This window comes from Cinclus cinclus, chromosome 13 (assembly GCF_963662255.1).
Source record: "Cinclus cinclus chromosome 13, bCinCin1.1, whole genome shotgun sequence".
NCBI classification, from domain to species: domain Eukaryota; kingdom Metazoa; phylum Chordata; class Aves; order Passeriformes; family Cinclidae; genus Cinclus; species Cinclus cinclus.
Window position 1 is genome coordinate 2,948,686 of NC_085058.1, and position 11,373 is coordinate 2,960,058.

The window sequence follows — 11,373 nt, forward strand, 5'->3', positions numbered from 1 at the left end:
CTGTGTCACTGTGTCTGTGTCACTGTCACTGTGCCACTGTGTTACTGTGCCACTGTCCCTGTGTCACTGTCACTGTCCCTGTGTCACTGTCCCTGTGTCACTGTCCCTGTGTCCCTGTGTCACTGTGTCCCTGTGTCCCTGTGTCCCTGTGTCACTGTGTCCCTGTCATTGTGTCCCTGTCACCGTGTCACTGTCACTGTGTCACTGCCACTGCCACTCTCCCTGCCTCTGTCACTGCCACTGCCACCCCCAGGGGACACCGGCGGAGCGTGGACATCCCCCCGCTGCCACCTCAGGTGACAAACCCGAGTGTGGACAATTCCCGGCGGGACCGGAGCTCCGCGGTCTTCCCGCGGTCCCGGCCCCGCTCTGGCGACACCCGCGACACTCGCTGAGGTGGCGTCGTCACCAGGGCGAGGATGGGGACAGGAAGGAGGAGCGGCGGCGCTTCCTGGTGGCTTTGTCATGTGACGGTGCAGGAGCGGATCCGATCCCGAATCCCGGCCCGGTGAGCGGATCCCATTCGCGGGAAAAACCCGGGAATGCGAGGATTTGGGATCCGGGGGACCCCAGCCCTAAAAGGGGGGTGGGAAAAGGGGTTTTGTCGCAAAAATTCCCGCGCCGCCGCGGCTTCCTTGTGGAGAGAGGGAGGGGGATTCCTGGTGCGGGAATGGGGCCGGGATTGGGGTGGGAATGGGGCCGCGATTGGGGTGGGAATGGGGCCGGGAATTTCCCCCCGGGATGGGGCGGGGCTGGCGCGACCCCACGCGCGGGGACAATGGGGACAGCCCGGACCGGTCTCGCGTCCCAGGATCTTTGGGGACTCGGCCCCACGGTACCGGCAGCCCTTCCCGGTCCCAGCATCCCCATCCCGGTCCCAGGATTCCCCCATTCCTGCATCCCCATCCCGGTCCTGACATCCCCATCCCGGTCCCACCATCCCCATCCCGATCCCAGGATTCCCCCATTCCTGCATCCCCATCCCGGTCCCACCATTCTCATCCCGGTCCCACCATTCCCATCCCGCTCCCACCATTCCGATCCCGGTCCCAGCATTCCCATCCCGGTCCCAGGATTCCCCCATTCCTGCATCCCCATCCCGGTCCCAGCATCCCCATCCCGCTCCCACCATCCCCATCCCGATCCCAGGATTCCCCCATTCCTGCATCCCCATCCCGATCCCAGGATTCCCCCATTCCTGCATCCCCATCCCGCTCCCACCATCCCCATCCCGATCCCAGGATTCCCCCATTCCTGCATCCCCATCCCGATCCCAGGATTCCCCCATTCCTGCATCCCCATCCCGGTCCCAGCATCCCCATCCCGCTCCCACCATCCCCATCCCGATCCCAGGATTCCCCCATTCCTGCATCCCCATCCCGATCCCAGGATTCCCCCATTCCTGCATCCCCATCCCGGTCCCAGCATCCCCATCCCGCTCCCACCATCCCCATCCCGATCCCAGGATTCCCCCATTCCTGCATCCCCATCCCGATCCCAGGATTCCCCCATTCCTGCATCCCCATCCCGGTCCCAGCATCCCCATCCCGCTCCCACCATCCCCATCCCGATCCCAGGATTCCCCCATTCCTGCATCCCCATCCCGGTCCCGCATCCCCGGATTCCCCCGGCCCCTCCCCCAGCTCCCGGTCTCGCTCCCTCCCTCCCTCCTTCCCTCCCTCCCTCCCTCCCTCCCTCTCCCTCCCCCCCTCTCCCTCCCTCCCCCTCCATCCCCGCCCCTCTCCCCAGCTCCTCCTCCCGCTTCTCTCCCATTCCAGGCCTCCCGGGACCCGCCGCCCGCATGCCCGAGAGCCCCGCCGCGCCCCCGCCGCCCCCGCCAGGTACTGGGGGAGAGGCCTAGGGGGTGAGGGCTGGCGAGGGGGACACCTTTGGGGACACCTTTGGGGACACCTCTGGGGACAGGTCTGGTGCTGGGAAAGTTTTGCGGTCGGTACCGGGAAGGTTTTGGGGTCGGTGCCAGGGAGGTTTTGCGGTCGGTACCGGGAAGGTTTTGGGGTCGGTGCCAGGGAGGTTTTGCGGTCGGTACCGGGAAGGTTTTGGGGTCGGTGCCAGGGTATCCCCGCTTTTCCCTCTGGGCGGTGGCGGCACCAAAATCGTTTTGCTTTCGTTTCCACCTCCTCGCCGGAGGTTGGGAACTCCGGAATTCCAGGAAGGCGAGCTCGGGGAAGATGGGGAGGAGCCTGCCAGGATCCCACGGTGGGGAGAGCAGAACCCTGAGCGGGATTTATGGGCCCGAGCCACAACTTCCACCCCACGGGAGAATTCCCCTCCCCATCTCCGCAGATGGAGACGGAACCGGAGACGGAACCGAGGCCCCCGCGGAGCCGCTCCCCGCCGCGAGCACCCCCCCGCCGGAGGTGGAGGAGGAAGATGAGGATGAAGATTTCCAGTTCCTGCGGTGCGAGGGCTGCGGGCAGGACTCGGCGCAGCCGCGGCTGCTGAGCTGCCTGCACACGCTGTGCCCCGGCTGCCTGAGCGACACCAAGCAGTGCCCGCTGTGCCAGGCGGCCGCGGGTGCGCCCATCATGGACAACCTGCTCTTCTCCAACCTGCGGAGCCGCCTGCAGGTCTGGAGGCAGATCCGGAGCTCCGGAGGGCCCGGCTGCAGCCGCTGCAAGGGCGAGGCGGCGCTGGTGTGGTGCTCGGACTGCGAGGAGTTCTTCTGTGCCAGGTGCTTCGAGGAGCACCAGTGGTGGCACAAGAAGAAGGCGCACAGGGTCAGGAAGGTGGAGGAGCTGCGGGCGGGCTCGGCGCGGCAGTTCCTGGAGGACACCAAAACCTCCTGCAGCCTCTTCTGCTCCAGCGCCAGCCACCCCGAGGAGAGCCGCGTGTGCAGGTGAGGGCGCCGGAGCGTGGCCCTCCACCCTCCTCCTCTCCCCAGACATCGTCGTGGCCCCGTCCTGTCCCCCAAATCCCACCCTGCTGCAGGGGATTTGCGGATGATTCTCCAGCCTGGAATGGGCAGGAGAGGGATGAGCCCAAGTCTTGTCCTGTCCCCAAGTCTCAGCCCGCTCACAAATCCCCCCCATCCCCAGATCTCGTCCCGTCCCCAGATCTCACCCTGCTCCCAAATCTGCCCGTCCACTCCACCCATCCTGGGAGCCAATCCCGGTCCTCCCGGAGCAGCTCCCGGGTGAACCAGACCCGCGTGGCTCTGATGCCCCCCGTGTGTCCCCTCCCTGGCAGCATCTACTGCCCTCGCTGCGAGCGGGCTCTGTGCTGTCCGTGCGCGCTGCTGGACACCCGCCACGCTCCTTTCCGCGACCTCCGCACCGAGAGCCGCCGGCGCCAGGACGAGCTGCGCTCCCTCCGCCGGGACCTGCGACGGCTCCGCGGCGGCTTCGAGGCGGCTCTGGCGCGGCTGCGGAGCGAGGCCTCCCGGCGAGAGGAACAGCGGGAGCGGCTGCGGGAGCGCGTCCGTGCCAGCGCCGAGCGCCTGGAGCAGCTGGTGCGGAAGGAGGCGGAGGAGCTGCGGGCGCTGCTGGAGGCGCGGCCGGAGCGCGGCCGGAGCGGGCTGGCGGAGGAGCTGAGCGGCGCCGAGGGGGCCCTGCTGCGGCTGGAGGCGGCCGAGAGGCTGGTGGAGAGGCTGGGGCGCTACGGCGGCGAGCAGGAGCTGATGGACATGCAGCCCTTCGTCAAGGGCGCGCTGCTGCAGCTGCAGCGGCTGCGGCCGCCCCAGCCCCCGGAGCTGCGCGAACCCCCGGACTTCGCCGAGTGCCGGGCGCGGCTGCGGGCGCTGGTGGAGCGGGTCACGGGGCGCCCTGGTGAGGGACAGGCAGAGGGATGGGATAATGGGATGGGATGGGATGGGATGGGATGGGATGGGATGGGATGGGATGGGATGGGATGGGATAATGGGATGGGATGATGGGATGGGATAATGGGATGGGATGGGATGGGATGGGATGGGATGGGATGGGATGGGATGGGATGGGATGGGATAATGGGATGGGATGGGATAATGGGATGGGATGGGATGGGACAATGTGATGGGATGGGATAATGGGATGGGATAATGGGATGGGATGGGATGGGATGGGATGGGATGGGATAATGGGATGGGATGGGATAATGGGATGGGATGGGATGGGATAATGTGATGGGATGGGATAATGGGATGGGATAATGGGATGGGATGGGATGGGATGGGATGGGATGGGATGGGATGGGATGGGATGGGATGGGATAATGGGATGGGATGGGATAATGGGATGGGATGGGATGATGGGATGGGATGATGGGATGGGATGGGATGGGATGGGATGGGATGGGATGGGATGGGATAATGGGATAGGATAATGGGATGGGATGATGGGATGGGATGATGCGATGGGATGGGATGGGATGGGATAATGGGATGGGATGGGATGGGATGGGATGGGATGGGATGGGATGGGATGGGATGGGATGGGATAATGGGATGGGATGGGATGATGGGATGAGATGATGGGATGGGATGATGGGATGGGATGGGATGGGATGGGATGGGATGGGATAATGGGATAGGATAATGGGATGGGATGATGGGATGGGATGATGCGATGGGATGGGATGGGATGGGATGGGATGGGATAATGGGATGGGATAATGGGATGGGATGGGATGGGATGGGATGGGATGGGATGGGATGGGATAATGGGATGGGATGGGATAATGGGATGGGATGGGATGGGATAATGGGATGGGATGGGATGATGGGATGAGATGATGGGATGGGATGATGGGATGGGATGGGATGGGATGGGATGGGATGGGATGGGATGGGATAATGGGATGGGATGGGATAATGGGATGGGATGGGATGATGGGATGGGATGATGGGATGGGATGGGATGGGATAATGGGATAGGATAATGGGATGGGATGATGGGATGGGATGATGCGATGGGATGGGATGGGATGGGATGGGATGGGATGGGATGGGATGGGATAATGGGATGGGATGGGATAATGGGATGGGATGGGATGATGGGATGGGATGATGGGATGGGATGGGATGGGATAATGGGATAGGATAATGGGATGGGATGATGGGATGGGATGATGCGATGGGATGGGATGGGATGGGATGGGATGGGATGGGATGGGATGGGATGGGATGGGATGGGATGGGATGGGAGCTCAGGGCTCAGCCGGCTGCAAAGGCTGAGAAATGTCCCAGCTGGACTTGGACACTTTGGATGGTGGGGCAGCCAGAACTTGCACTGTCCTCCTCCTCCTTCTTTTTCTTCTTCACCTTCTTCTCTTCCTCCTCCTCCCTCTTATTTTTCCTTTCTTCTTCTTTTTCTCCTTTTTCTTCTATTTCTCCTCCTCTCCCCTGTTTCTCTCCTCTGGCTCCTTATCCCCCCAGAGCTGGGATGTGCTCCATAGTTTTTGTGGAGCCCCTTTAGGGTGTACCCCCAATCCTACAGGCTCTGGAAATGCTCATTCCCAGCTTCCCAAACCCCCTGGGCCATCCCAGTCTGGAGGGAAGGGGACTGGAGCTGCCGGGTGGGATTTTCCCAGCTCCGGAGGCTTCAGCTCAGGATCTCATCCTGGTTTTCTCCATCTCTGGCACAGATGTCCCTGAGGTCGAGGTGGCCCTGGAGGACAACCTGGTGAGACATCGGGGTGCTCTGGCCCCATCCCAAACCCAGCCCTCTCCTTTCCCTCCCCATCCCAGTATTCCCAGTTTTTCCTCACCCACGAATACCCACATTGCACCAGGCACGGTCCTACCTCATCCCACTTCTCCATCCCCTTGTTTTTCACTGGGAATTCCATGACGGAGAGAGCAGCACCCAGACCCTTCCCAAATCCCCTGTGCCTCAGTTTCCCCATTTCCGAGGGTGTTCCCAACCCCCTGCTGGGATCCAAGTCCAGCCTAAGTCCATGCTCTTCCCACAGGAGGAGGATCCAATCCATCCCAAAATCCAGAGCGTCTCCAGCCTTGAGGAGATCCACATGGACCAGGTGAGGCCCATCACACCCAGGTGGGATCCAGGCGTTCCCTCCCCAATCCCAATCCTACTTTTCCAGCCTCTTCCACACTCCTGGAACAAGCGGCCTCTTCCCTGCATGGAGAGGGGCAGCCAGATGTCTCCCAAAATCCTGAAGCTGGAATGTGACCAGGAGCCAGGCCCCAGCCATCCCAAATCCCACTGGGAATTCCAGACAGAGCCCGGCCCCTCCACGTCGCGGCACAACTGCGTCCGCACTGGTGACGCAGGTGGGGACCGGGAATGTCACTGTGCTTCTTATCCTATTTTTTCCCATCCCGTGGGATCTTTCCCAGCCTTTCTGCACCCCCATTCAATGGGAATCGTGGCCAAGGATGTGGATGCTCCAGATCCATGAGGTGAAGGATCCATGGGGTGAGGGATCCATGGGATGAGGGATGCATAGACTGAAGGATCTGTGGGATGAAGGATCCATGGGGTGAGGGATCCATGGACTTCAGGATCTGTGGGATGAAGGATCCATGGGATGAGGAATCCTTGGGGTGAAGGATCCATGGGGTGATGGATGCATGGAATTCAGGATCCATGGGATGAAGCATCCATGGGGTGAGGGACCCATGGGGTGAGGGACCCATGGGGTGAGGGACCCATGGGATGAAGGACCCATGGGATGAAAGATCAATGGGATGAAGGATCCATGGGGTGAGGAATCCATGGAGTGAGGAATCCATGGGGTGACGGATGCATGGAATTCAGGATCCGTGGGGTGAGGGATTCATGGGATGACAAATCCATGGGGTGAGGGATCCATGGAATTCAGGATCCTTGGGGTCACCACCATTCCTGGGGTTACCCCAAGCTCCCGTTCATTCCTGGTGTGAAACTCGGGATCGTTGATCCCGTGGGATGTGGAATTTTGGGATTTCCCTTGCAGAGAGCAGCAGCATCATCATCTGCAGCTCGGACGACAGCGACGAGGACACCGTGGTGGTGACGGTGACGCCGGAGCCACCTCCATGCTGATGCCCCAGGGAATCATCCAGTCTCATCCCAGAATCCCCCTTCCAAGATTTCCACTTGGAGTTTTGTCTTTTTGGCCAATCCCAGATCTATTCTTGGACTGAGCTTCCGGTCTTCCGGAGTGGCCCTGAATCCTGCTGGATCTGCTGAGATTTCCCCTTCAAGGCTTCGAGGTTCCTTTGGGAATTATGTTCTCCCCTTAAATCCCAATCAGGTTGATCCCAAAATAAAACTGGATATGGGATTTGGGATCTGTGCCAGCAGATCCCATTCCTAAGCTCCCTCAAATTGTGAGGAGATGATCCCAAGGATGGGATCCCCTCTGGGATCCCCCATCAGCACTCGGAGGAGGGAATTCCTTAGGACAGGGATTGGGATTGGGATTATAATTAAGCTTGTTTTTCCAATGTAACGCGGCACTAAACTCGCGGGGCTTTTTATGTCTCTCCCCAATAAAGCTGTTCTGGGATAAAATTTCAGCCCTGCCACCTCTCCCTCCATCAATTCTTCCCACTCTGCTTTTCCCAATCCATCCCAAACAGAGGGAAAACTGGGAATTATGGGGTAAAACCTGTCCCTGCTCCCTGCTCCTGGGTGTTAGGGATGGGAGAAATCCCTGAGGGCAAGGAGAGATCCCAGAGATAAAATTCCCATATTCCATGAGTGGAGGAGCTTACTCCCAGGAAAAGAGCATGGGGTTGTCCTGAGGGAAAACGAGGAATGAATTCGGGGCTCTGCTTTTATCCTGGATCCCATTTTTGGGACAGCCCCAGCAATATTTTCCATGGATTTAATTCCTGGGATTTGAGTATTCCTGCCTCAATCCCAGCCAGATTCAGGGTTCTGCTTTTTTCCCCACATCCCATTTTTTGAGGGGACACCCCCAGCTCCAAGAATGTTTTCCGTGGATTAAATTTTCGTTCCTCACTCCCAAGGCTGTTCCCATCCAGCCCTGAGCAGCCAGCCAAGATTGGGATCCCTTCTCCAGGATTTTGGGGATGTGGGGACACTGACCTAGGGATGGCACTTGGCCTTGTCCCCATCCCAGCCCTTGGAATTCCTGGTTGGAGCCAGGAATTCCAGAATTCCTTGGCCTCAAGGGTGTCCCCAAAAGTGACTTTTTCCGGGAAATGAGGGGACACAGAGGGACCCCAAAATCCTGATCCCAACGCCTTTTCCCGGGATATCCCAGGAGGTGGTGTCACTGGATGTCCCATGGAGGTGACTCCGGTGACAGTCGCGGGGCGCGGGCGGTGTCACCGAGCGGGGCTGGCTGTGACAAGGCAGTGCCACCACCAGGTGTCCCCTTCGCACAGCGGCTCGCGGTGACGCTGGGGACATAGCACTGTGACACTGACACGTGGGACCCTGACACGTGTGACATTGACCCGGTGACACCAAACCTGTGACACTGGGGACCCTGACCCTGTCACACTGACATTGGTCACACTGACATTGTCACACTGGCACTGTCACACTGACCCTGTTACACTGGCGTTGGTCACACTGACATTGGTCACACTGACATTGTCACACTGGTATTTGTCACACTGACATTTGTCACACTGGCACTGTCACACTGATATTGTCACACTGACATTGTCACACTGGCACTGTTACACTGGCGTTGGTCACACTGACATTGGTCACACTGACATTGTCACACTGGCACTGTCACACTGATATTGTCACACTGACGTTGTCACCCTGACCCTGTTACACTGGCGTTGGTCACACTGACATTTGTCACACTGACACCGTCACACTGACATTTGTCACATGCCCACCCGGACCCCCCGTGTGTCCCCAAAGGTCCCTTGGTGATCCCCGGGTGGTGGCTCTGCCGTGCCTGGTGCAGGGGGAGAGGGGAGAGAAGGGAGAGGGAGAGAGAAAGGAGGGAAAAGGGAGGGACAAGGGGAGAGGGAGAGGGGACGGAAAGGAGAGAGAAGGGTGGGAGAGGGAACGACCCCAAAGGATCCAGGATATTATTCCCAGAACAGCAGAGATCCCAAAGGATCCAGGGTGTTATTCCCAGACTCGCTTGGCTGTGGGATCAGGATCAGCCGTTCCGTATCCCAAAGCTCATCCATCCCAAAAAACGGGGGTGGTACTTCGAGGTGGCATAGCAGCTCCCAAAAACCCCAAATCCTGGGAAAAGGGGTCTGAAAATTCCCACAAATCCCACTGTCCCAAATTTCCCATCCGTGCCAAGAAAAGCCTGTTCTCCAGGGGGAGCGGGAACCACTCTGGGTGTTTTTAGGGCCGTGAAGAGCTCTGCTGGAATGATACTGATGATCCCAATGGGATGTGATCAATAATTCCCATCCCATCAATCAATTCCAAAACGAAAACTGAGAAAAGGAATGGGAGGGGGAGAGGCGGAAAATGGAATGGGAAAATAACAGGATAAATCCAGTCTTGTAAGGAATATGGCTCTGTGCCCTCCGTGGATCCATGGATCCATCCATCCATCATCCATCCATCATCCATCATCCATCCATCCATCCATCCATCCATCCATCCATCCATCATCCATCCATCATCCATCCATCCATCCATCCATCCATCCATCCACCCATTCATCATCCATCCATCCATCCATCCATCCATCCATCCATCCATCATCCATCCATCCATCCATCCATCCATCATCCATCCATCATCTATCATCCATCCATCCATCCATCCATCCATCCATCCATCCATCATCCATCCATCCATCCATCCATCCATCATCCATCCATCCATCCATCCATCCATCATCCATCCATCATCCATCCATCATCCATCCATCATCCATCCATCCATCCATCCATCATCCATCCATCCATCCATCCATCCATCCACCATCCATCATCCATCCATCCATCCATCCATCCATCCATCATCCATCCATCCATCATCCATCCATCCATTCATCCATCCATCCATCCATCCATCCATCCATCCATCCTTCATCCATCCATCATCCATCCTTCATCCATCCATCCATCATCCATCCATCATCCATCCATCCATCCATCCATCATCCATCCATCCATCCATCCATCATCCATCCATCATCCATCCTTCATCCATCGTCCATCCATCCATCCATCATCCATCCATCCATCCATCCATCATCCATCCATCATCTATCATCCATCCATCCATCCATCCATCCATCCATCATCCATCATCCATCATCCATCCATCCATCTATGGATGTTCCCCTTTACTGTGATGGCTCTCACCCTTTCCAGTTGGATTTTTCCTATATCCCACAAAAATTATCCTCCCATCTCCCTGGAGAAAAGCGGAGCATCTTTGGAGGAGGGGGAAAGAGCAGGAAAACGAGACTCATCCTAAGGGAATGCTCCTGGCAGTGCCTCAGTTTCCTGAGATCCAATTTCTGCTCCATCCCTTCTCCATCCCCTCTCCATCCCCTCTCCATCCCTTCTCCATCCCCTCTCCATCCCTTCTCCATCCCCTCTCCATCCCCTCTCCATCCCCTCCCCATCCCTTCTCCATCCTCTCTCCATCCCCTCCCCATCCCCTCTCCATTGCCTGCTCCATCCCAGCTCCATTCCCGCTCCCGGTGCCTTTAATTCCCGTTCCCCGGCGCAGGCCCGGCCCCTCCGGTGACACAGCAGCGCCGGCGCGGGGCCGGGCGGCAGCGCGGGGAGGCTGCGGCCGGAGCGGGGCCGGGCCGGGCCCTCCGCCGCTCATGGCCCTGCCCGGGGCCCGCTCCGCCCGCCCGGAGCCCGGGGAGAGCCCGGCCCTGAGCCCGCAGCGCCGCCGGTGCGTCCGGGGGGACACGGGGCGGGGAAAGGGGCCCGGGGGGCCCGGGGATTGGGGCACCGGGGGAGGGTCCCGTGCGTCCCGGGGTGCGGGATCGGGAATGGGGGCGCCGGGAGAGGCTCCGCCCGCCCGGAGCGCGGGGACAGCCCGGCCCTGCCGAGCCCGCAGCGCCGCCGGTGCGTCCCGGGGAGGGCACACGGGGAGAGGGGATGAGGGAATAGGGGATGGGGGATTCGGGATCAGGGTACGGAAGGTGCGGGCACCGGGGATGGAGGATGCAGGGAGCGGGAATCCGGAATGGAGGCTCCGGGGCTGGGGGAATTCAGGAATAGGGGATGGAGGAACCGGGATTGGAGGATGGCAGGGAGCGGGAATCGGGAATGGAGGCTCCGAGGAAGAATTCGGAGCTGGAGGATGCGGGGATGGGAAATGAAGGCTCTGGGGATGGAGGGTGAGAGCAGCGAGGACAGACGGAGAGGGATGCGGGGAGCGGGATGGAGGATGCGGGAAGAGACGATAGAGAGCGGCGGGGCTGGAGGATTCAGGAATAGGGATTAGAGGATTCAGGAATGGGGAGTGCGGGAGCAGGGATGGAGGATGCGGGAACCGAGGA

The 11,373-nt window shown here is 59.6% G+C and overlaps 1 protein-coding gene across 1 annotated transcript; it reads left to right on the forward strand.

The window, feature by feature from the left end:
- The first annotated feature begins 1,800 nt into the window (after positions 1–1,800).
- On the forward strand, positions 1,801–7,259 carry PML (PML nuclear body scaffold). The gene is made up of 6 exons (XM_062501566.1): positions 1,801–1,841; positions 2,305–2,857; positions 3,208–3,785; positions 5,581–5,618; positions 5,908–6,229; positions 6,895–7,259. Exons 1-6 carry the CDS (start codon positions 1,802–1,804, stop codon positions 6,981–6,983), a joined length of 1,620 nt encoding a protein of 539 aa, XP_062357550.1. The 5' UTR covers position 1,801; the 3' UTR covers positions 6,984–7,259.
- The last annotated feature ends 4,114 nt before the right edge of the window (positions 7,260–11,373 follow it).